This window comes from Artemia franciscana, chromosome 2 (genome assembly GCF_032884065.1).
Source record: "Artemia franciscana chromosome 2, ASM3288406v1, whole genome shotgun sequence".
NCBI lineage: Eukaryota > Metazoa > Arthropoda > Branchiopoda > Anostraca > Artemiidae > Artemia > Artemia franciscana.
Genome location: NC_088864.1, coordinates 9,178,718 through 9,206,337, shown reverse-complemented (window position 1 = coordinate 9,206,337; position 27,620 = coordinate 9,178,718). Strand labels below are relative to the sequence as shown.

At 33.1% G+C, this 27,620-nt stretch overlaps 1 protein-coding gene across 2 annotated transcripts in view; it reads left to right on the top strand.

Moving 5' to 3' along the window:
* The window catches only part of LOC136037085 (2-amino-3-ketobutyrate coenzyme A ligase, mitochondrial-like), a 71,602-nt gene extending 44,214 nt beyond the window's left edge, over positions 1-27,388 (top strand). For both annotated transcript variants that reach the window (XM_065719537.1, XM_065719544.1), the window contains exons 7-9: positions 11,112-11,304; positions 21,162-21,339; positions 27,150-27,388. In XM_065719537.1, coding sequence (XP_065575609.1) covers positions 11,112-11,304; positions 21,162-21,339; positions 27,150-27,307 — 529 coding nt within the window. In that variant the 3' untranslated portion in view covers positions 27,308-27,388. The remainder of the gene's footprint in view (positions 1-11,111; positions 11,305-21,161; positions 21,340-27,149) is intronic.
* Positions 27,389-27,620: the final 232 nt, after the last annotated feature.

The window sequence follows — 27,620 nt, the reverse complement described above, 5'->3', positions numbered from 1 at the left end:
CAAAAAAAAAACAATATGGAGCTGTTTTCGAGCAAAACTACACATATACAGAATTAATGCTCGTTTAAAGAGAGTACATATATATAGATATATAGATATACTGATATAGATATACTGAATTTACTTGTGGTTAATTTTAAAAGCTTTTTCCATAAAGAAAGTTTTTCAAAGAAGAGTAAAGAGCTCCATAAACTGAAAATGAGCAGAAATAAAGTCAAATAATCTTCAAAGTATAAAACTACCACAAATCATCATAAAGTCCGCATATTGATCGGAGCTGTGTTTTGCTCGTTTTGCGTTTAACTTGTCACCTATTTAGATCGTTTTTTGAGGTCAGAAAGTCTCAGCCTGCCAATTTTCAAAAAACAATATGGAGCTGTTTTCGAGCAAAAATACACATATACATAATTATTGCTCGTTTAAAAAGAGTAAATATATAGATATACTGTCTTTACTTGTGATTAATTTAAGAAACTTTTTCCACAAAGCAAGTTTTTCAAAGGAAAGTAAAGAGTTCCATAAACTGAAAATGAGCAAAAATAAAGTCAAATAATCTTCAAAGTACAAAACTACCACAAATCATCACAAAGTCCGCATATTGCTCGGAGCTAAGTTCGGAGCTAACCAAAAATGAGCAGAGATAAAGTAAAAAAAAAAACAAAGTATAAAACTACCACAAATCACCATAAAGTACAAAAAATATTCGGGGCTTGAGAAGGCATGGGGTTTTTCAGCTCTACTCATGTTAATATTTGCTCGTTTTGAGTTTGACTCGGTTATTTATTGGATTTTCCATTCGTTTTGGGTTCCATTTATTTATTGAAGGTGATTCGTCGTAGTTTTACGTTTGAAAGATTACTTGACTTTATTTCTGCTCGTTTTTGGTTTAATGGAGCTCTTTACTTTTCTTTGAAAAACTGTTTTGTGGCAAAATCTTTAAGTTAATTTCTTTTCGTTTTTTATTGACAGTCTTTTTCATCGAATAATATTGCATTTTATGTCTTTTTGGGTTTTTTTTTTCTGTAAGAATCCATAGTTTGGCCTGCTACTTGTATGTTGAAAAGGCTTTTTCAATAATTTTTAATCCTGGAACAAATATTATTGTTCGATTTAATCTTATCAAACAGGTCGTGGTAACGAACTGTAGTAAGGAGCGACCCGGCTCAATAGTTACCAAAACTCAAAAAAATGGAATTTTGATACTAATAGTTACATCAAAAGACTTGCATTTTAATGCTAATTTGAAATATATAAGTTTCATCAAGTTTAGTCTTACCCATCAAAAGTTACGAGCCTCAGAAAATTGGCCTTATTTTAGAAAAAAGGGAGAAACACTCTTTAAAAGTCATAAAATCTTAACGAAAATCGCACTGTCAGATTCAGCGTATCAGAATCCTATAGTAGAAGTTTCAAGCTCCTATTCACAAAAATGTGGAATTTTGCATTTTTTGCCACAAGACAGATCACGGATGCGTGTTTATTTGTTTTTTTTGGGCTTTTTCCCTAGGGGTGATCGTATCGACCTAGTGGTCCTAGAATGTCGCCATTCTAACTTAAATTAAAACGTCTAGTGCCCTTTTTAAGTGACCAAAAAATTGGAGGGCACCTAGGCCCCCTCTCACACAGACTTTTTCCAAAAGTCACCGGATCAAAATTTGAAATAGCCATTTCATTCGGCATAGTCAAAAAGCCTAAGAAGTATGTCTTTGAGGACGACTTACTCCCCTACAGTCCCCGTGGGAGGGGCTGCAAGTTACAAACTTTCACCAGTGATTACACATAGTAATAGTTATTGGTAAGTGTAAAGACACTTTCAGGGGATTTTTGCTGTTGGGGGGAGGCGGTTGTGGGGGGAACTTTCTATGGAGGAGTTTATCAGGGGGGAAGAGATTTTTCATGAAAAGGGTGCAGGACTTCTTGGCATTTTTTAAAAGAGCAATGGAAAAATAAATATGAAAAAGTTTCTTCAACTGAAAGTAAGGAGCAGTAAAACTTAAAACGAAAAGAAATTATAACGCATTTGAGGGGTTCTCCTCCTCCTAATACCTCGCTCTTCACGCTAAAGTAATTTTATCAATTTCAAGTATTTATTCTACGGCCTTTGTGATTCAAGTGTCATTTTTAAGGAATTGAGAAAAAATTTAAGCTTTAGTGTAAAGAGCGAGGTATTTACAAGGGGGCGAGCCCCCTCATATACAAAAGAAAACATACAAATTTAGAAGTTCGTTAAGTAAGTTGATTCGAAAGTTATGTATATTTTTATTAATAAAAACTTTCGTAAAATTAAAAGTTCTAGTTGCCTTTTTAAGTAACCAAAAAACTGGGGGGTAACTAGGCCTACTCCCCCGCTCCTTTTCTTTTCAAAATCGTCCGATCGAAACTATGAGAAGGTCACTTAGCCAAAAAAAGTAATTAATATGCAAATTTCGTTTTAATCATTCATGTGCGGAGAGCCAAAATCAAAACTTGCATTAATTCAAAAACATTCAGAAACTAAATAAATAAAAACAAGTTTTTTTAACTGAAAGTAATGTTTTGCTTTCAGTTTACTAAAAAACAATGTTTTTTACTAATGTTTTTTTTTAACTTAAATGTCGCTCCTTACTTTCAGTTAAAAAAAACTTTTTTTTTTAAAATTTAACACCTACTCAAGTTGACCTGAAAAATAAAACTCAGTATTGTTCCTAAGAAAAAATCTACCTATTCTGTTTGACAACCTGGATATACCCACGCCCTTTGATTTATTTAAATTATAAGAGCAAAAGTATTAATAGTAGTAGCCCCCAAAAAATTAACTTAATACCCCAAGTCGTTCTCGATATATTACTTAGGTGTCTTATTGGCAACCACACAAACAGTCCCTTTTGATTTAGTTTTAAGCATAATTGGCCAATTGCACAATCATGGGGGGTTTACACATAAACATAGTTCCTAGACCGTTCTAATATTCTGAACAAAATGTCTGTCTCAAAATTTTGAGTAGATGTGTTTGGAACTTGATTGGACTTGGGAGAAGGCCTGCTTAGCCTTCAATATATTTCGAATCCTAAAAGGGCCCTAGAACTTCTAATATCCAATCGAATTAGCACCTTCAAAAGTTTCAATGATATTTCTAGCTATTATAGTGCGGCACTACCTATGATATTGCTTATATGTTCTTTTAAAAATCAGCATGCATATTTTTTTTTGTTTAATTGAAAGTCCCCTTAAACGTTCCCTGAAAGTTTCACATTAATATTCTTAGTGTCATTAGTTGCAATAACTGTATTAGTGGTAGTAGTAGTGATGAGCCAAAAGAGTCTTCTGGACTCTTTTGTCCACAAAAAGTTTTGTTTTTGTCTTTCTACCCAACGCTCTCGTTGGGGTAGCCAAAAGAGTCTAGCCAAAAGAGTCTTCTGGCTAGTTTAAAATCCACCACAAATTACCCTTAAAGGTCTAACTTATATAAATCACATAAAAAAAACTAGTTTTTTTAACTGAAAGTAAGGAGCGACATTAAAACTTAAAACGAACAGAAATTACTCCGTATATGAAATGGGTGGTCCCCTCCGCAATCCCTCGCTCTTTACGCTAAAGCTTTTAATTGTTTTAAAAAGCAGAATTGTGGCAAAGAGTCAAACTTTAGCGTAAAGACTGAGGGATTGCGGAGGGGACCACCCATTTCATATACGGAGTAATTTCTGTTCGTTTTAAGTTTTAATGTCGCTCCTTACTTTCAGTTAAAAAAACTAGTTTTTTTTATGTAATTTCTGAACGTTTTTGAATTAATGTATGTTTGATTTTGGCTCTCCATACATAAATTATTAAAATGGAATTTGCATATTAATTCCTTTTTTGGCTAAATGGCTTTCTCTTAGTTTGGTCAGACGATTTTGAGAAATAAGGGATGGGGAAGGAGGCCTAGTTGCTGTGCAATTTTTTTCGGTTCCATAAAAAGGCAACTATAAATTCTAATTTTTAACGAAATTTTTTATTAGTAAAAAATATACATAACTTAAGAATTAACTTACGTAACAAACTTTTATATTCTTTAATTTTTATTATGTATATGAGGGGGTTTGTACCCTCGTTAATACCTCGTTCTTTACACTAAATAGTAAGTTTTGTCCCAATTCTTTAAGAATGACCCCTGAATCAGAAAGGCCGTAGAATAAATAGTTGGAATTACTAAAAATACTATAGCATAAAGAGCGAGGTATTTATCTCCTCCTAAATACCTCACTCTTTTTGCTAAAGTATTTTTAAAACCCCTCATATGCGTAATAATTTCTTTTCGTTTTAAGTTTGAATGCTACTCTTTACTTTCAATTGAAAAAACTTTTCCATGTTTATTTTTTCGTTGTTTTTTATTTTATAGTAATTTTAGAAAATTCTGCGCCCTTTTCATTGAATTTCTGTTCCCTCATGACATATTTCTCCAAGAAAAGATCCTCCCACATAGCCCCCTCCCCTCAACCCCACCCCCAAAACCAAAAAAATCCCCTGAAAACGACTGTACACTTCCCAATAACCATTATTATATGTAAACACTGGTCGAAGTTTGTAACTTACAGCCCCTCCCCCAGGGACTTAGGGGAGTAAGTCATTCCCAAAGACATAGTTATTATGGTTTTTGATTATGCGGAACAAAATGGCTATCTCAAAATTTTGATCTGTTGACTTTGGAGAAAAAATGAGCGTGGGAGGGGGCGTAGGTGCCCTCCAATTTTTTTGGTCACTTAAAAAGGGCACTAGAACTTTTCATTTCCGTTAGAATGAGCCCTCTTGCGACATTCTAGGACCACGTGGTCGATACGATGACCCCTGGGAAAAAAACAAAAAAAACAAATAAATACGCACCCGTGATGTGTCTTCTGGCAAAAAATATGAAATTCCACATTATTGTAGATAAGAGCTTTGAAATTTTGCAATAGGGTTCTCTGATACGCCAAATGCGAGGGTTTGATTTTCGTTAAGATTCTGTGACTTTTAGGGGGTGTTTTCCCCTATTTTCTAAGATAATGCAAATTTTTCCTGGCTCTTAACTTTTGATGACAAAGGCTAAATTTAAGGAAACTTATATATTCAAAATCAGCATGAAAATCTGATTCTTTTGATGTATATTTTTGCATCAAAATTCCGTTTTTTAGAGTTTCGTTTACTATTGAGCCGGGTCGCTCCTTACTACAGTTCGTTACCACGAACTGTTTGATAATGTAAGCCGTTCTTGAGATATTGCTTTGCCATTGTTTTGAAAATCTAAACGCTCATAGTCTGTTTTGATTTAGTTCAACGTCCACCTAAATATCAAACAGTTCGTGGTAAGGAACTGTGGTAAGGAGCGACCCGGCTCAATAGTAAACGAAACTCTAAAAAATGGAATTTTGATACCAATAGTTACATCAAAACGACTGCATTTTAATGCTGATTTAAAATATTCAAGTTTCATCAAGATTAGTTTTACCCATCAAAAGTTACGAGCCTGAGGAAATTTGCCTCATTTTTGAAAATAGGGGGAAACACCCTTTAAAAATTTTTACCCTCAAGCATAGTTGTAATAGTGGTCACAGTAGCAGTATTGGCAATACTAGCAGTAGTACTAATAGTAATAGGGTAGTGCTAGTAGCAGCATTGGTATTAATGTATTTCCTTTTGGAAAGTTGAACATCTCTCTCATCAAGCAATGGAAGTTTCAACTTAATTCAATTAGCCATTGGTACATTTACGAGTACTTCTTGAAGTTTTCATCTCAATACTCTTAGCCTTACAAGTAGTTTCAATAGAAGTAATAGCAGTAGTAAATGCATCAGTGATAGAAGTATTAGTAGTAGCGTGCACATACTGCCCGCTTGTCTAAAGGACGGATCTTCACAATTTTGGGAACGGTGAATGGTACTCAGTTGAAATTTTCATTGAGTGCTTAGGGGAATGTTAGGTTTAGTGCTTAGGGGAACGGTGAATGGAATGTTAGGGGAATCTCAATCAGAAGAAAAATGTGCATCCAGGGTAATAAAAAGGTGAGTGCAATATCTCAGGAATGGAAAGGGTATTAAGTCAAATTTTCAGGGAGTGCTGAGTGTTGTATGTTGAGGGCTGTATTCAAAAGACACTTTTTTTATTCATATTGTCAAAAGGGTGTATTTGAAGAACAGCTAGGATATTAAGTCTGAACCTTCAAGGAATGAGAAGGATATTGACTAAATCAAAAAATATATTTTTCCATCAAAAAAAGCAAACACCCACGTCAAAGTCACAAATAAAGAATTTAAAGAGTCGGAAAAAAGAGAGATAAGTAACCTTTGATGTCTGTTCATTCTCTTTTCCCATTTTCATTCATATATAATATCTTGAATCAAATTATTAGCTTGAGAACCATTTCAAATTGGGATTTCAAATTGATTGAAAATTTTCCAGTAATAATACTGAATTCAGTCAAAACAAATGCTCAGACTACCATATGGAACTTCAGAATTTAAAAATCCGAATTTTTCCAAATCCCAAATCCAAATCCCATTTTTTTCCCAAAGTCATCAGATCAAAATTCTGAGATGGCCATTTTATTCAACATAGTCGATAAACCTAATAACTATGTCTTTGGGGACGACTTACTCCCCCACAGTCCCCGTGGGAGGGGCTGCAAGTTACAAACTTTGACCAGTGTTTACATATAGTAATGGTTATTTGGAAGTGTATAGACGTTTTCAGGTGAATTTTTTGGTTGGGGGAGGGAGGGGGTTATGTGGGGGGAAAATTCCATGGAGGAATTTGTCCTGGGGAAAGGGAATTTCCATGAAGGGGGCGCAGAATTTTCCAGCATTTAAGAAAAAAATTAAAAATAAATATGAAAAACTTTTTTCAACTGAAAGTAAGGAGCAGCATTAAAGCTTAAAACGAACAGAAATTATTACACATGTGAGGGGTTCGCTTCCTCCTAATACCTCGCTCTTTATGCTAAAGTACTTTTATTAATTTCAACTATTTATTCTACGGCCTTTGTGATTCAGGGGCGTTCTTAAGGAACTGGGACAAAATTTAAGCTTTAGTGTGAAGAGCGAGCTATTTACTAATAAATACGTTCGTAAAAAAATTAAAAGTTCTAGTTGCCTTTTTAAGTGGCCAAAAATTGGAGGGTAACTAGGCCTTTTCCCCCACTCCTTTTTTCTAAAAATATTCCGATCAAAACTATGAGAAAGCAATTTAGCAAAAATAATAGGCGAATTTCGTTTTAATTATTCCTGTGCGGAGAGCCAAAATCAAAACATGCATTAATTTAAAAACGTTCAGAAATTAAATAAAAAAACAAGTTTTTTTAACTGAAAGTAGGGAGCGACATTAAAACTTAAAACGAACAGAAATTACTCCGTATATGAAAGCGGTTGTCCCCTCCGCAACGCCTCGCTCTTTACGCTAAAATTTTTTACTGTTTTAAAAAGTAGAGTTGTGAGAAAGAGTCAAACTTTAGCGAAAAGAGAGGGGCGTTGAGGAGGGGACAACCCCTTTCATATACGGAGTAATTTCTGTTTGTTTTAAGTTTTAATATCGCTCCTTACTTTCAGTTAAAAAAGACTTGTTTTTTTTTTTATTTAATTCAAACTTGAAGCAACCAGAAATTACAGTCAAGGAAAAAATGAAACCCAAAACGAACCCAAAAAGAAGTCAATATTTATAATCATACCAAATCAAGTCCATATCAAACAACTCCTGCAACAATTAAAAATCAAAATGAACACTCGGTGCAACTTAAAACGAACAAATATTGTATAATATAGAAATATAGAAAATAGAAAATATAAATATAAAAATATGTATAGAAAATATAGAAAAGGCTTCATGGTGCTATTACGCTATTACCGAATTCATCTGGCAAAAAAGTAAACTCGCTATCTAAGTTGTAAGGAAAAGTATTATCAGGGAAAAGTTTTATTGTTATGAAGGACTATTATTTGAAATGAAAGTTTGGAAACAACTGAAGTAAAAAAGCGTAATGCCAAGATGCTATTTATAATGGAAAAAAATAATTAAATATAGAAAATATAAAGGCCTCTTAAATATAGAAAATAGAGTTTTAGCTACTGCCCCTACCCCCTAACCGTAGACCTTCTAAAACCTATTGTGTCATTTGCACTTTGCTGAAGAAATGGCATATTTTTGTGTTTTTTTTTAATATTTATATCATTGAAAAATTTAGAAATTACTGTTATATAAATCTTGAACCTTGACTTACTGATAATTTAAGGAATGAATATAATAGTATGTTATATATTTTTGTATATATTTTTCAGTAAAAAGCAAACGACACACAGGTTTTATAAGGTTTACGGTTAAGGTAAAAGGTGTAGCCTAACTCCTGCTTGTAGTAATTTTTGCTCTTTTTTAGTTTGATTTGAACATTCACTTTAATTTTCTCTCTTTTTAGAAGTTGTTTATTAATCTATATTGGCATCTGTTATCTAAACTGCCTGATCTTACATGTAAAAACAGACTAATACTTCCTCCTTCAATCCCTGGGTTATACATTGAATTTCAATTTCCATATAAAAATTCTTTGAGAATAATTGTCATCCCTAAGAATCGTACCTTTTCAAATAGTTGTTAAGAAAAAGAGTTTGGAAATATCAGTACTAGATTATAAAATCATCACTTCCATGGTTTTTAAAGAGAAATTTCTTTAGACAAATCTTTTTAGAATAAGGATGTTTCCCATGGACACCAGCAGGAAAGACATGGGGTCAAAGTCCCCTGACTTTGACTATGAAATTAGTCAAAGTTAATTTTGGCAGAAACAAAGCCTCTTTTTGGGTTCCCCCCTCCTCCCTTCCTAGTAAATTCCTTGGCAGCATTCATGATGAGGAGATAGAAAGTGTTTGCATACAAATATGCTTCTTAAGGCTTGATCTACACTCAACCCTCCTCATCTAAATAGTGATCCTCCAGATCTCTTCTATAATAGTTTGTCTGCAATTATCTATGCATCACCGTGCATAATTATATCAAGCTCAAATGGTTCAACTTAGTTAAATAAACATTTAAAATTAATACGGACATCAATCGTTTATTTTGTGTAGACAGCGTGCATCTTTGGAAATGGATAAAGCCATCACGCGACATTACTTCCTCTGAAACTGGAAGGCTCGATATGTAATTTTTCGATAATTTTTAATCGTCGGCTTTTCCCCCTCTTTGGGTGGAAATTATATTTTGTTCCACAAAATGGCAAGAAACTGTACTTTGCCTTCACACTATCTTTCTTGGTACTTAAAAGGATACTAAAAATTTCAATTTCCGTCCGTTTCAGAGTTTCATAGTTTTATTCACCAATAAATACAGTATGGTAATACAATACTCTTATTCCCCCTGGAAAGGCTCCTTGGCCTTTCAAGGCCTTCTCTCAATACGTTAGTACTATTGTTTTAGTATGGTCATCCCTGTGAAAAAAAACCCGCATCCATGATTATTCTTCTCAGAAGAATATAAAATTTAGCATTTTTGTGGATTTTAGCTTGGAAAATCTGCAATAGGGCTCTTTGATAAGCTGAACCTTATAGCATAACTTTTATCACAATTTTTTCGAAAAAATTCTGGCTCGTAGCACCATCGTTTATTATTGCGTTTGTTACTCTTGCATACAGTTTGCTACTAAAAACTATTTGGATCTGCTAGATTAGAGTGATTTTTCCTATATACTAAATGTAAAAAAAAACAAAAAAAAACTTAGAGTGAAAAGTAACATTAAAATTTAAAAAGAGCATAAATTATTTTGAATATGAGGGGATCTGCCAACTTCGCAACCACCTGCTCCTTACGCAATATCTTGGAATGCTTTCAAAATATCCCTACCCCAATTCAACGGGTCTTGCTTTTGATCAATCGTTCTTAAAAAATTGGGGCAAAAGCTCAGACTTTGATGTAAAGAGCAAGAGTAAGATAAGATAAGATTTATTCATCACGAAACACACATACAATATTACATTTTACCTCCCCCAAAGGCTCTTTGGCCTGTAAAAAAGTGGGAAAATAAACGAGTCATTTACTCAGAGAAGAAAAAAAATTAAATAATCACTTACTCACAGACAGAAGAGCAAAAAGGAGAAGAAAAGAAAATAAAAAAAAATAAAAACTATAGAAAACAAAACTAAATAGACTAATAGATTGAATAGACTAAATTAATTATGTAGTAGATAAAATAGACTCCAATGAGATAATAAGGAAATATATAGACATATTCATGCATACACGCATATACACATATTTAAATAGATAAAATAATTTCTAAGAAGCTAAAGAATTTTTAAATAATTTTTTTGAACAAACCGAATGAGTGGCACCTTCGAGCTGATTCTGGCAACTTATTCCATACAATATGACTCGCAATTAAAGGATTAAAGTCTGACCTTACACAAGGAATAAAAGGAACTTGAATATGATTTTTGTATTGCGAAGATTATAATTATTCTGATCAGAGGTGAAAGATGGCGGAACACTTAGGGGATGGGGGAGGTCACCATGAAGCTGAGAAAAAGTAAAACATACACACGAAAGAATATACAGTGACTCGAGATCAAGTAATGGGATAATTCTTGAACGGTTAGTTTCATTAATTTACCACTAGTTTCTTATTAATAAACTTAGTTTCTTATTAATTAGTTTCCATTAATAAACCACTAGCTTTATTGTAAACCTTAGAAAGTGGTTTTAACAATGAAGGAAAGGTTGACATCAATACTATTGGACAGTAGGAAACGTAAGATCGGATCAAAGAGTGAAAAAAGATTTCCAAGACTGATAAAAATTGAGAGCACAGTTTATTTTTGTTCATTATTAGTAGCATGACTATGTTTACCCTAAATACAAAGAGGGTACCCTTGCCACACCTTCAAATATGAAATTTTAAGTCCAAATTTACTTTTTGCACAGCAATGCCTCAAAAAAGAGCTCATTTAGTGAATTTGCTTTTTAAAATAAAGGATGATTGTCCAAAATAAATAATTATCTCCTCAATATAAGGTAAAATGTATATGTATGGTAATATATTGTGAGTTAATATGTATTATCATAAAATGGTATTTAAATTTAATTAAAAATATGTGTAAAAACATTCAAAAAGGGATTTTTTTTTCTTCGTCTTTTTTCAGGGGAACAGAAGAATATTTTAACTTATCTGGTCAAATTGACATCATTAATTCGACTCTTGGTAAAGCTCTAGGAGGAGCAGCAGGTGGATATACAGCAGGGTCGAAGGCATTGATAGACTTACTAAGACAACGTTCAAGACCTTACTTATTTTCAAACGCCTTACCTCCTCCGGTTGTTGCGTCAGCTTCCAAGGTAAGACCAAGTCGTATTTTTCTAGTCAGAAAAAGGGGTAATATCAAACCATATCTTAAGCTTTTCAAATACTAGGCTCCCATTTCTATCATAGGCAGAACAATAGCACTACCTACGTAAAGAGAGATGTGGTCACCATTTTTTTTTTTTTTTTTTTTTTTTTTTTTTTTTTTTTTTTTTTTTTTTTTTTTTTTTTTTTTTTGTTAGACGAGGGCAAATCGTATAGTTGTCGTAAAACTTCAAAAAGGGCTGATTCGATTGGAAATTCAAAGGGATAGCGCCCTTTTTCAATAGTCAAAAATGATGACAAATAATATCATCATTTGGCTTGGGAGTGGGGTCATCATCAAAAATGATGACCCCACTCCCAAGCCCACCACTTCCTCAAAAACATCCAATCAAAATTTTGAGGTAGCCGTTTTGTTCAAGGTAATTGAAAGGTCCGGAAACTGCGTATATGAAAATGAACCCCCCCCCGCAGCACAGAAGACAAGGTTATAAGTTGTGCCCTGGGGGAATATAAACAACCCCTTCCCTCGCTCATCATTTTTCCAAACATATCCAATCAAAATTTCGAGATAGTCATTTTGTTCAGTGTAGTCGAAAAGTCCGAGAATTATGTATTTAGGGATTGCAAACCCACCATAGCCCTCAAGACGAGGGTCGTAACTTACACCCTGAGGGCATATAAGGTTCTTATAGAAAGAGTGGTCGTACAAACTTTGGAGAAGTTTGTTCGACCACCAGAAGCTTATTCGGAGAAGGATGACTGGATGGGTAATTAGAAGTCCCAGCTCTATTTATAAGAGTCAAAGTGATCAGAGGGCAGATACCCTCCCCCACACACACGTCGTATTTTCCCTAAATTTATCTGATCGAAATTTTGAGATGGCCATTTGTTGTTGAAAAAACTTCGAAACGGGCCTGTTCGAATGGAAATTGTAAAAGCTAGTGCCCTTCCAATAGTCAAAATGATCGGAGGGCAATGCCCCCCCCTCCACCTCACACCCACCATTTCCCAAAACACGCCCAATCAAAATTTTGAGATAGCCATTTTGTTCAGCATAGTTTATAGGTCTGGAGATTATGTCTTTGAGAATGACAGTCATCCCAAAGTACTCAGCGCAAGAATTGTAAGTTATGCCCTGAGGGTATATAAGGTTTTAATTGAATGATTGGTCGTAAAAACTTCAGAAGTGGGTCTTTGGATTGGAGACCAGAAGTTCTAGCACCCTTTTGAAGAGTCAAACTAGTCTACAGGCAGCAGCCCCCTCCCCACGTTGTATTTTCTCCAAATCCGATTAAAATTTTAAATGGTCATTTTTTGTCATAGAAACTTATAAAAGGGCTCATTCGATTAAAAAGTTAAAGGGCTAGTGCCCTTTTAATAGTTAAAAGTGATTTAATAGCAAGAATGCTATGGTCCCCTCTCCGCAAGACCATAATTTCTCTGAACACATTAAATCAAAATTTTTAGACAGCCAGACTGTAGCTTAAAGGTCCGGAAATTATGAATAACCCCCAGGACAGCCCTCAGCCAAAGGGTTGTAAGTTATGTCCCGAGGGCACATAAGGTTTTTATGAAAAGGGTGGTCATATAAACTTTAGAGGGGGGTTCTTGGAAAGGTAATCAGAAGTTCTAGTGCCTATTTTAAGAGTTAAAGTGATAGGAGGGTAGCCACCCCATCCAAGTCACATTTTCCCCAAATACATCTGATAGATATTTTACGATAGTCATTTGTTCAAAAATGGTCCTGAGATCATATAGCAAGGCCTTTGGAACTGGTAAAATCCCCCAGAGTCTGGGGATAAGGGTTGTAAGCTATGCCCCTGGGCCATATAAGGTCTTATGGAAGGGGTGATCTTGTGAACTTTAGAAGAGGCTCATTTAATTGAAAATATATTGTTATAATTCACTTTTATGAGTCAAAGGTGACGGAGAAGAACAAACTCCCCCACTCCCTGACCTCCTTTTTTCCCCAAACGCATTAATTTGAAATTGTGAGATAGCCATTATGTTCCTTATAGTCAAAAAATCATATAATAATGTCTATAGGGTGGACACAACTCCCCTGAACCTAAGATTAAGGGTTGTAAGTTATGCCCCAGGGCAGATAAGGTTCTCATGGAAAGGGTTGTTGTTAAACTTTGGATCAGATGGAGCTCATTTGAATGGAAGTCAGAAGTTCTAGTGCCCATTTTAAGAGTCAAAAATGAGTGGATGACGATCAGTCCCCCACGTTCATCATTCCCCGAATCAAATCTGATCAAAATTTTAAGAGAACTCATTTTCTCAGCATTGTTGAAAGGCCCAGTGATTATGTGTTAGGGGATATCAACCGCCCCATAGTTCTCGGAGAAAGGGCTGTAAGTTAGGCAATTTGTTTATTGTTTACATATGGTATGTATGTTTGAACTATACTTTCCAAAAGGACGAAGGACATTCAGGTGAGCCTTTCAGAAAATTTCGAGGGGAGTGTTGGCCTAATTCAAAAGACATTATGTGTATACTGATTGTCAAAAGCCCGTTATTCAGGAATAACTGAGTATATCATTTTGGAAAATTCAGGATGTGATAAGGGAGATGATCTGAAAGGCAATATCTTAAGAATTAATTTGGGTATTAAGTTGTTACTTTCAGAGAATACTTCAAGGGGAGGATCACCTAACCAAAAGGAAATATATGCACACTATTGATAATACCCCTGTTACTGCTACATTTACTACTACTACTTCTATTGTAACTACTGGTAAGGCTAAGAGCATTGAGATGAAAATTTCAAGAAGTATAAGAACATACAGGTCATCAATAGGAAATATCAGCAATGTCCTTGCAATGGCTAATTGTATTAAGCTGAAACTTCCAGGACTTGATGAAAGGGATGTTCTACTGACCACTAGACAGTATGGTAATATTACTGCTGCTACTAGCACTATCGCTATTACTATTAACACTATTACTAGTAATATCAATACCACTACTCTGACTACTATTGCAACTATGCCTAAGGGTATGAAGATGAAATTTTCAAGGAATTTTGAGGGGGAAGGTGAACTGAATCAAAATACGCCGTCTGTATGTAGGTTATCAATAGAGTGTAACAGCAAGAGGGGTGTAACAGAAATTGAAACCAATAGGGCTCATTGTGAGGTATGTTGAACCAACCAAAAGAAAATATTAGCATCTTAAAGTTACTGCTTCTACTCATGCCACTATTACTGTTACTATTATTACTACTATTGCCACTAAAAATTCAACCTCTACTATTAATAAAATTTGGGAAAACTATAAGGTTCTAAATCAAAACACACTATGCCCACACAGGTTGTCAAGCGGACGTATCAAACATGATTTAGGAACGGTTGATGGCATTTAGCTGAAACTTTCAGCGTGTGTTGAAGGAGATGTTGTAGAAACAAAATTAGCTATATGTGTACTAGTACTAATTCTGCTACGACTACTGCTACTGCGCAAGCTAAGAGTATTAAGGCGAAGCTTCTAGGGAATATTTTGGCGGATGTAAAACTAAATTAAAAAAAAAAAAAAACTATGAGCACGTGGAGTTTTAAGAGGTGACCAGCAATATCTCATGTACACCTTACATTTTTAAGTGAGACCTTTCAGTGTAAGTTGTGGGGGGATTTTGAACTACATAGAAGGCACTATGTGTATGCGTTTAATGTTACGTCTACAGTTACTGTAACTAATGACGTTAAGGGTATTATGGCGAAACTTTTAGGGACCGTTTAGGGGGAGTTTCAAATAAACAAGAAAATTGAATGCATGCAGATTTTCAAAAGGGCATATAGGCAATATCTTAAGCAGCCCCACTACATAATTACTAGAGATATCATTGGAACTTTAACAATATGAAACTTTTGAAACTTTTAGAATCAAAATTTTATTGAACTATTTTACTTTAATTTCTCAAGACAAGAGCATAATTTGTGATTTACAGCAAACAAAATGCGTAGTAAATGTTTTCACTTTTTATTTGATAAATACAATATGCTATTATATATTAGTAGGCCCTATATGTAGATTAAACTGACAATCCACAGTCATTTGGTTTCTGTTTTATTTTCAGTAAAGCACAGATTATGTTCTGGTATTGAGAAGGCATAGGGGCTTTCAGCCCTTCTCATGTTAATTTTTGCTCGTTTTGAGTTTTATTCGGCTATTTATCGTAAATAACGTTCGTTTTCAATTTCATTTGTTTACTGATAGTGATTTGTGATAGTTTTACGACTGCAAGATTATTTGTCTTTATTTCTACTCATTTTTTGCTTAATTGAGCTATTCATTTTTTTTTAAAAAAACTTTGTTTTGTGGAAAAGTTTTTTTAAAGTAATCAATGAAAAACTTCTACGAAAACTACAGTTTTTCCCTAAAGCTTTGGGATGCAACAAAATAAGGCTGATGATAGATCAATTCGCGTCTCACGGATGAAAGACGACAGACTCAGTGGTATCAATTCACAGAAATATGCATTATTTTTCAACATAAGAGGGGAGGGGTATATATATTTTTTTAAATTTCCTATAAAAAGAAGACGTTTGTAATGAAAATACCTTTTTTTGAAAATGTGCTCAAAGTTAGTTACTTTAAAAATAAGAAATTAAATGTCGCCTAACCACGGTCTAAAGGAAGTTTTACATAAGGTAATGATTTTGAACGTCTGTATATATATATATATATATATATATATATATATATATATATATATATATATATATATATATATATATATATATATATATATATATATATATATATATATATATATATATATATACATCGTATATGTAGTTGTAGTCGTCTTGTAATGAATAGTTCGTTCGATTTCTTGGGTCCAATTGACATGAAATAAAATTACATAGATTGAAATTTAATGTCAATGGAAGCAAATTATAATCAAATAGCAAAAATTATGATTTCGGTGACTTTTTAAATAGCAATAAACCCACCTCACAGGTTTTTCTACTACCCTCGTTTGCCTGCTCTACTCGATAACGGTCTAAGGTTAGTGTCAGATTCACGAACAACGACTGAGTTATAAGAGTGGCCTTGTTCAAGTGCTGAAATAAATGTCTTTGAAATTCGTATTTAACTAATGTCATTTATTTGTAAATAGGTATTTAAGTACATTTCCTTTTGTATATTTGAAATCTCAGGCGTATTTAAATCAAAAAACATTTCTGTATTTGAAATTCAAAATGCATGCATCTTTGCTAAATGCACTGTTTATTCGCAGTGCATTGTAGTCTCTCCTTAGATGTCTCTTATTTGCATCAAAGGGATTCCAAAATTTGACGAGTTTCAAAACCAGAAGGCTAAATAAAATAAAAGTGCTTAACTAGTCTTATTTTGGAGTTTTGGAGAAAGTTTTCATCTTGCATATGCTATATATACACCTAGCATGTAAATGCTATGGGAGCATTGTGTCTACTTTTCACCTATGAACGCTGATGCACTCTCAGTCGGGTCTGATTTCCTATTTTGGAAATTCAAAAGTAGAATATTTTAGTTTCTGAGATAAACATTTAAGCATTTAATTAAAAACTACGACCAAAAAAGCTAAGCACACTCCTTCTCCTTCCCAATCCATCCAAAGCCTTCCCCTTTACATCCTTTCAGGAAGTTCCCATTTCCTTTAAACATTTCTTTATAACATCCTCCCATCCCAGAAGATTATTAAATAAAAAAAACAAGTTTTTTTAACTGAAAGTAAGGAGTGACATTAAAACTTAAAACGAACAGAAATTACTTCGTATATGAAAGGGGCTGCTTCCTCATCAACGCCCCGCTCTTTACGCTAAAGTTTGACTATTTCTCTCAACTCTTCTTTTTAAAACAGTAAAAAACTTTAGTGTAGAGCGGGGCGTTGATGAGGAAGCAGCCCCTTTCATATACGAAGTAATTTCTGTTCGTTTTAAGTTTTAATGTCGCTCCTTACTTTCAGTTATAAAACTTGTTTTTTTTTATTTAATTTCTGAACGTTTTTGAATCAATGCATGTTTTGATTTTGGCTCTCCGCAGAGGAATGATTAAAACAAAACTTGCATATTTTTTTGGCTAAATGGCTTTCTCATAGTCTTGATCGAATGGTTTTGAGAAAAAAAGAGCGGGGGAGGAAGCCTAGTTACCCTCCGATTTTTTGGTTACTTAAAAAGGCAACTTGAACTTTCAATTTTTTACGAATGTTTTTATTAGTAAAAGATATACGTAACTTATAAATTAGCTTACGTAACAAACTTTTGTATTCTCATGTTTTATTACATATATGAGGGGGTTCACCCTCTCGTCAGTACCTCGCTCTTTATACTAAAGCTTAAATTTTGTCCCAATTCATTAAGAATGACCCCTGAATCACAAAAGCCGTAGAATGAATAGTTGAAATTACTAAAATTACTTTAGAGTAAAAAGCGAGGTATTAGGAAGAGGTGAGCCCCTCATGTGCGTAATAATTTCTGTTCGTTTTAAGTTTTAATGTTGCTCCTTAATTACAGTTGAAAAAACTTTTTCATATTTATTTTTTCATTGTTTTTTTTTTTAAATAATGCTAGAAAATCCTGCGCTCCCTACATGGAAGTTTTCTTCCCCCATGACAAATTCCTCAATGGAAAGTTCCACCAACACATCCCCCTCTTCTCAGCCCCTCCTCCAACCATAAAATCCCCCTGAAAACGTCTGTGCACTTCAGAATAACCATTACTATACGTAAGCACTGGTCAAAGTCTGTAACTTGTAGCTGCTCCAACGTACTGTGGGGGATTAAGTCGTCCGCAAAGACATAGTTATAAGGTTTTTCGACTACGTTGAATAAAGCGGCTATCTCAGAATTTTGATCCCGTAACTTTGGGAAAATAATTAGCGTGGGAAGGGGCCTATATGCCCTCCAATTTTTTGGTCACCGAAATAGGGCACTAGAACTTTTCATTTTCGTTAGAATGAGCCCTCTTGCAACATACTAGGACCACTGGGTCGATACGATCATCCCTGGGGAAAAAAACAAATAAACACGCATCCGTGATCTGCCTTCTGGCAAAAAATACAAAATTCCACATTTTTGTAGATAGCATCTTGAAACTTATACAATAGAGTTCTCTGATACGCTGAATCTGATGGTGTGATTTTCGTTAAGATTCTATGACTTTTAAGGGGTGTTTCCCCCTATTTTATAAAATTAGGCAAATTTTCTCAGGCTCGTAATTTTTGATGGGTAAGACTAAACTTGATACAACTTATATATTTAAAATCAAAATTAAAATGTTATTCTTTTGATGTAGCTATTGGTATCAAAATTCCATTTTTTAGAGTTTTGGTTACTATTGAGCCGGGTCGCTCCTTACTACAGTTCGTTACCACGAACTGTTTGACAACCTGCTTTCCGTTTAGTCCTAGACGGTTGGCCGAAAAGGACAATCTTTGGCTATCTACTATTTTTCATTCGCAGAACGGACCCTAGCCATCTCAACTTTTCTTTCATTATAACCCTTGAAAGAGGGATTGAACCACACTTTTCGTACAGCCTACTGTCTGACATAAGGTCAGTCAGCCTTATAAGGTCAGTTACCCAGAACATTCTGTAGTCAATTTCTCTGGAAAACATCGAGCAAATCATCGCTGTACCTTCAATATTCTACTATTGGTTTGCCGATATATCTTCCTATTCTTCCTATTCTGTGAAAAAATACCCTGAGCCTTGGCTATTCTACGTTTAACATATTTACATTTCCCACCGTCTTTACTGATAATACTACCAAGGTAAGTGAAGCTGCCAACCTCATCAATCTTTTCTTTACCCAACGTCACCTTTTCATCTTCACTTGTTCCTAGCCTTAGTGACTTAGTCTACTTAAACTTAATTTGCAAACCTACTCTAGCACCCTGAACTCACAAAAGCTCAAAAAAGTTCGTTCAATTTGCTCACACTTTCATCTAGGATGCTTAAATCATCATTATAGTTGCCTTTCCTTTGCTTCTTAAGACTAAATCCATCAAAATGGTCCACATAAAGAAGTATAGAACAAAACCCTGCTCAACTCCTGATATAATGCAAAAGCAGCTGCTAAACTCATTTCCTACGTTAGCCGCAGCCATATTATTCTCTTACATAACAGTGATCACTATAATGTATTTGTCTGGTATTCCATATAAGGATAAGACCTTCACTAAGACCTTTGCTAAGGCTGTTCTGTAAACAGAATCGAAGGCTTGCTCTTAATCTATAAGAACTGAGGACCAAAGATGCTTTTCAACTAAGGGACTTCTCAACTGTTAACCTAAGGGTGAAAATTTGGTTTACCTATACTCTACCTTTTCTATCGCACTTTTCTTCTCTTAAAACGTTGTTTATAGCATCTATCAGTCTAAAAAGTAGCATATTACTAAGTAATTTGCTACCAACAGAGACCAGACTAATGCCTCAATAATTACGACACTGACTCTTAACTCATTTTTTATAAGTGGTTTAATTAAGGTTGACCCAAACAAATAAAAAAAAAAGTTCAATACACAGTTTTGTAATACTTTCCTGGTGTATATTTTTGGCCCTGGATTCATTCCTGAAAATTTCATTTACCAAACTCAACTACTTTTCAATATAGCAAGAAGCCATTAAACTATAATATTACACCACTCTGATCCACTCTATCAAAGAAGCCTGGTTTTCAGGTTATATTTGGTAAATGCGAGTTTTATTAGAAAGAATCTATATAAAATATTTATTAAATTGTTATAATATATATATATATACTTGTATATATATTTTTAATTTTTTTCTGTTTTTTAGTTTTTTTTCGTTTTTTCGTTCTTTTTTATTGTTTTTTTAGTTTTTCTGGTTTGTCTTTTTTTTTTTGTTATTTTTTTTTAGTACAGACGTACAAACAGACAAATAGTATAATTATATATATATATATATATATATATATATATATATATATATATATATATATATATATATATATATATATATATATATATATATATATATATATATATATATATATATATATATATATATATATATAATATATATATATTAAAACATAGGCTATACAATTTATATTAATATTTATATAGTAATTAAGCAGGCATAATTTATTTCTAACTCCTGGTTTTGTGTTATCAATTTCCGTATTTTATTTTATTTTTCCTTTTTTTGTTAATTTCAGTTTCATGGTTTTGTTTATTTAATTTGTTTCTGTAACAAACTTTTATCCCTTAGCCTATTTTAAACTATTGTAATAATGATAACAAAGTAGTTATAAAAATTATATTAAAAATCAATTATAAACTATATAATTCATATTAAAATTTATATATTATTAAAGAAGTCTAATTTAGTTGTAACTCCTGGTTTTGTGTTTTATATTTTGTATTTTAACTTTTTTTTTCGTTTTTATAGATTTCAATTTCATTTTTTTTTCATATGCTTCCATACCAAGCGTTTATCCCCTATTTTAAATTAGGATAATAGTGATAATGAAGTAGTTAAGTAAGTTATACTAAAATTAAAATATAAATTATATAGTTTCTACTAAAAATTAAATATAATTTTTCAAAATGTAATTTATTTCCAACCCCTTGTCTTGCGTTTTCTATCTTCGTATTTGAACTGTATTTCTTTTTATTAATCTTTATTTAATTTATTTGTTTATTTCGTTTGTTCACATAATAAGTGTTTATTAATCATTTTAAGTTATGATAGTCACATTAATGTATTGTGTTTCCATTTGGTTGGCAAATAAAAGGCTCCATAGCTGTATAAAATGCGACCCTGGTTTTCAGAAGGAAACTTATACTAAATCACTTGTAAAAATAAATGCAGAGTAATCAAAAATAATGTTTCAAGGTGCTAGACATACTTGGAAGTGCATCAACTTACCAAGAATTGGTCCACAGCAACACTATGCACTTCAGAGAGCGAATGGTAGAAGCTGGTTTTACGATTCTTGGTGAAAACCATCCTATTTGTCCAGTCCTTCTTGGAGACGCTAAAGTGGCTTCACATATGGCAGACAAGCTTCTAGGTATGTACCCAAGTCAGCTGTTATTGCACGTTGAATGCTGGTTAGTATCTATCGCAGTTCATGAAGTAATTGCCGGCTCAAAATTATGGATACCAAATTTTAATATTTGGTATATAACGACTTATACTTACTAACAACACGACTGCCTGTCCATGGATTATTCTTTGTTCTTTGCAGTTGATTGTGTATGGCTATGCTGTTTGACCTATGTAATTGGATGAATGAGTAGGGTTAAGGCCTCGTTCAAGTACTCATCTATATTAATCACTAAAGTAGGAAAACAGTTTTCCTTTCTCCTTCTTTCTTTTTTCTTTCTTTTTTATCTTTCTTTTTTGTTTATATGTTTTTTTTGTTTTTTTTTAGTATTTATTTTTATTATTATTATTATTATTTTCTTTTTATGTTTGGTTTTATCGTGTGCGTTTCTTTCTGTGTTTGTGCTTTTTCACTGGTGATTATTTTTTCATTATATCTATTTTTTTTAAATTTACCATTCATTCATTCTCATTTGAGTTACCGAAAAAACGGTTCTCTATTTCTTTACTTGTAAGAAAGCCTTTTTTAATGGGCCGTATATGATCCCTGACGCACGAAACGAACAAATAATTCCAGATCACCTGACAATTACGTTTCAAATATTTTGTTTTGCAAAACCCGTATATGCAACGCAACAGATCTGGTTATCCTTTCTTAGCTTATTTTTTTTTAGTCTCTCATAATTGTTTTTAGGTTATAGATTATTTTTATATAATCTATATAAAATAGATTATTTTTATATAAGGTTATAGATAATCTAATTATAGATTATTTTTTAAAAGTTATTTACCAGTTTTAAAATAATTTTCTAATTTTAAATTCTAATTTTTCTAATTTGAAGAATTGGAGTTTTTGATAAATAGATTTATTTGTAAATAAATGGATAAATTAATTAACTGAGGTTTGAAGAGGGTGGGGCAGATGCTTTCCCAACGGATATTTCAATTTATCCAATTTTTTTCAAAGAATTTCTTTTTCAAATATTTAAAATTTGCATGCTTAAAACTTGATTAAAATTTAAAACGGGTTCCACATATTTTGAATTCATGAAATATGTACCGATATTTATTATTTTCTTTGCCAAATTCCACTGATTATGTAAGAATAACTTATGTTGAATTTTTTTGATCACATTAACGGTATTTAACATCTAATTGAGAACTTATTTACCTTAAATACATTAGTACCTTAAATTGCAACATGCAGCAATTTAAGGATTTTCCATCCTGTAGCATTGCTCAGGATTTCTTCAAAAATTCCTATCTGGATCGATTCGGAATTGTTTTGAATATTAAGTTGGTTTGATTGACTAGGGTTTATGCTCTGTTTTGGGACTCAGAGGTGTCCCATTCCAGCCTCCCTTCCTTATTGCTTGACTCCTTGTCAAGTGAGACTTTGAATTCTCAGGGAGTTCAACAGGGTTACAACCCGGTTGGTTAGGAAGTGATGGCGTTCCCTCCTCTGAGCGTTGAACTTTATGAGCTAAACTGAATGAAGAAGAGGATGTTAATGTCTAAAAAAAATTTTTGCAATAACATAGTTTTTTTAATCTTTTTAAAATAAAATTTTACTAGTGCCTTTGAGATTTACTCTTGTTTGTAAAACTGAAAAGTAATAAGGGTAACTTGCATGGCTTCAAAAACAATGAGCTTTAGCTGCTATCTATTATAATTTAGTCATTGTATAATATATACAAGTACTACTCTGTAATTTTTATTTTTAATGGTAAAATACATTAAAGTTTCTAAAAGATGATCTTTTCACTAGAGTAGGGTAGTTTGGAAGCATGAAAATATACCATGAGTAACTTTGGATCCTTAAATCCAGTAATGTCAACTTTAATTTTCCCCACAGTTCTGTTAAAGCCATAGACAGGCCAGAGTGTTCAAAGTTAATGCATCCATGAAAGTCCGGTGAAATATTATTTTCTTACTTTAAAATCATTTACCTTGTTTATCTCACTATTTAGAGATCGTCTAAGGATTTGAACACGCTCATATAGTGCGTTCAAATTCACAAAATGCTACATAAGCTAATCAAAATATAGCAACGACCGCGGTTGAAAAAATTAAAGAGCAAGAAATCGGTATTTAGTTAGTTTTCATTTTTTCTTCTCTAAGCTGTAGTAAAGCTTTTAAGTAATGAATCAGTAAGTAAGTAAGTTGGTTAACGTTAAAACCAACCTGATGACAAAAGCATATCAAAGACTAGTATTCTGAGTAAGTTGTAGAATATGCGAAATATTAGACTATAAATTTAAGGTAAAAAAAAAGTCAAAGAAACTCTACTATTATTTACTTTTCTGTTTTGTCTAGCAAAACAATGTCCGTAGTAAAATTATGTGTATAGTAAATTGATATTTCGTGGATATTTCAACGTTATTTCAATAATATATATTCCTTTATTAACATTAAAACTCAAATTTAGGCTATTAAAAAGTTACAGAAGAAATTGACTATTAGGTACTATTCTGCGTTGCGTTAGTAAAATGACGTGCGTAATGAAATCAGTTTTATATAGTCACTGTTATTTCAGTGTTATTTCAATTTTTTTTTCTTTCTCAGAGAGTCTTTCTCAATAGTAACCGAATATCTAAAAATTAAATTTTGATACCAATAGATAGATCAAAAGAATCGGAGTTTTATTGAGATTTTAAAGATACAAGTTTTATTTAGTTTAGTCTTACCCATCGAAAGTTACGAGCCTGACAAAATTCACCTGATTTTTGAATAAAGAAGGAATCATCCCCTAAAAGTCTTAGAATCTTAATAAAAATCACAACGTCAGATTCAGTGTATCAGAAAACCCTACTGTAGAAGTTTCAAGCGCCTATCTGGAAAAATGTGGAATTTTGTATTTTTTTGCCAGAAAAAAGATCACGGATGTATGTTTATTTGTTGTTTTTTTTCTTTGTTTGTTTTTCCCATGGATGATCGTATCGACCCAGTGGTCCTAGAATATCGTGTGAGGGCTCATTCAAACGAAAATTAAAATTTCTAGCTTTTTTTAAGTGACCAAAAATTTGAGGGCAACCGGGCTCCCTCCCACACCCCCTTTTTCTGGAAATCGTCCGATCAAAATTTTGAGACAGCTCTTTTGCTCAACATAGTTGAAAGGCCGAATAACTATGCCTTTGGAGATACCATGCCCCCCAGCCCCTAGGGAAAGGTCTTTAAGCTGCAAAAATTTGCCCATTGTTTACGTAAAGCACTTGTTTTGAGAAGTACACATAAAATTTTCGGGGGATGAGCCAAATTTTTTGCTGGTGGTATTTTCCACGTGAATAATTTTTTAAGGAGAGAGAAGTTTCCTGGGAATGAATTTCTCAGCGAGTATTTTACAATGAGGGAATTTGCCAGAATTCCTATATGAAACTCTTCTGGTGTCTTACTTTCTCAGGAAGGATTTTTCCTTTGGAAAAATCTCCTCCTCTGAAGGAGATTTTTTCCTCCTCTGCTCCTCTGGAGGAGATTTTTTCCTCCTCTGCTCCTCTGGAGGAGGAGTCAGATTGCGACTCTCGGAGGAGCAGCCGATTTAAAAAAACGACAAGAAATTACATAAAACAACAAGTTTTTTCAACTGAAAGTAAGGAACACCTTTAAAATTTATAATGGACAGAAACACGTATATTAGAAACATCACACATATGAAGGGAGTTACTCCTTCACAACACCTCGCTCTTTACGCTGAAGTTTGAATTCTATCCCGATTCCTTGGGAACGACTCCTAGAACCCTATATTTGTTTAATTAGAACAATAAGAAGCTTTTTTAAAATTACTAAAAACTCTAGCATAAAGAGCAAGGTGTTGTAGAAGAATAACCACTTTCATGTACGTAATAGTTCTTGTTCGCTTTATGTTTTAAAATTGCTCCTTACTTTCAGTTGAAAAAACTTTTTTTTAAATTTAATTTGTACTATAACCAACCAAATTACAAAGGTATATTAAAAATAGTATTCCAAGTGAGCTACACAGACAGCAAAATATTAGACGACAAATTAAAGTTTAAACACAAAAGTTAAAGATCTTAGCTATCATTTACTTTTCTGCTTTACTTGGCAAAATAATGTCGGTAAAAAATAGTTTTATTATGGTTTCCTATTTCATTGAAAATTTTATTCCACCTAAAACTTTTGTTTTGTTAGGAATTTTAAATGATCTTTGAGTAAATCTTAATTTTCATTTTTGAATATCTGTCGGCTTAAATAATTTCTTAAATCGGGTAAAATCGAAAATCGTCAATCGAACAGTCCGGGGTAGCAAACTGTACGTAAGAAGTGATGCGGCAAAATATTAACCAAACTTTAAAAAACAATTTTAATGCCAATTCAAAATATATAAAAATTCATTGAGTTTAATGTTACCCATCAAAAGTTACGAGCCTGAGAAATCTTGCCAAATTTTGAAAAAAGGAAAGGAAATACCCCCAAAACGTCAAGTAATCCTAATGGAAATCCCACCATCAGATTAAGCATATCAGAGAACCGTACTGTAGAGGTTTCAACTTCCTATATACAAAAATGTGGAATTTCGTATTTTTTGCCAGAAAGAAGATCACAGAGGTGTGTTTATTTATTGGTTTGTTTTGTTTTTTTCCCTAGGGGTTATCGTATAAAACCAGTTGTCTTAGAAGATCGAAAGAGGTCTCATTTGATCAGAAAGCAAAAGTTCTAGTGCCCTTTTACAGTGAACAATAATTTTGAAGGGCAACTAGCCTCCCTCACATGCCACTTTTTTCCCCGAAGTCTCCTGATCAAGATTTGAGATAACTTTTCTGTTCAGCATAGTCGAAGGATCTATAAACTATATCTTTGAGGTTAACTTGATCCCCCACTATCCCCGGAGGAAGGGCTGCAAGCTACGAACTTTGCCCGTTGTTTAAGTATAGTACTGGTTATTGGGAAGCATCAAGACATTTTTCTGGGGGGGATACGCTGGAGGATCTTTGCTTGGAGGATTTTTTCCTGAGAGAATAGAATTTTCCATGGAGGGAAAGCCAGATTTCCTCGTATTATTAAGCAACGATCGGTAATCAAATAAAAAAAACAAGTATTTTTAACTGAAAGTAAGGACCAACATGAAAACTTAAAACGAACAGAAGTTATTCTGCATATGAGGGTCGTTGCCCTCTCCTCAATACCTTGCTATTTACGCTAAAAAAAATCCAAAACTTTTAAAATGGCTTATTATTTTTATTAAATGGCACTTGAGTTATTTTGAAATAATTGGAACAAAAAATCAAACTTTAGCGTATGCTATAACGAAGCTAATTTTTTTCCATAGAATAAAATCTAATTTGACTTTATATATTGTAAAAGGTTTTCTTCCTTCTTTTTCATATCTTTAAATTGTAAAGATCAATTTTTTTTGTAGTCAACAGATACGTAACCGCGGACTCTGTCACAAGAAAAACTACTAAAATCATGAATCCAAGCATTATAGAGTCAACAGGCTCAGTTAAAAAATGATGAAAAGTTTTTGACGTCGTTTTGGTGAGTCTATCCTGTGTTTTGTTGTTGTTTTTTATCACAGCTAAGGGACTGGGTTCAAACTTTCAGGAAAAGTTTTTTTGGGGGAGGGGAGTCGAGATGACCTTAAGTTCTGTATTAAGGGACGAGGTTTGTTTACACCTGTCTTATGTAGACGAGTATCAACAAAATAAGATAGTGAAACTGATTGTAAGTGAGTGTCTTTTACATAAAATGAGATTCTTGGTAAATATTATTTAGAAAACAAATCAAAACCAATGATAATTATTATTTTTCTTTTTTTAGATAAAGGAATTTACGTCATTGGATTTAGCTATCCTGTTGTTCCAAAAGGCAAAGCAAGAATCAGAGTGCAGATATCAGCTGCCCACACGCCATCTGATATTGACAGGACTGTTGACGCATTTATTTCAGTTGGTCGAGAAATGGGAATTATCAAATAATAGTCAAAATACTTCAGTAAAATAAATAGCTTGTTATAAACTTTTGTGTAATTTTAGAGCCGAATATAAAAATTCAACTGATATGAATTCCAGATGCAGCGGCCGTAATTATTAGTGGAATATTCCTGTTAAGACAATTTTCAAAGAAAAGTTTCAACTGTCCCCCTAAATATTTTTTCCTTGTCCTCCCTCTAAATTTTGAAAATACTTACACCTTTTCATTGAAAAAATTCTAAAACATCCCCCCCCCCAAAGAATTTTTTTTGAAAATACCTCCCCCTGCTTATATGCTAGATACATTAAGATGCATTGT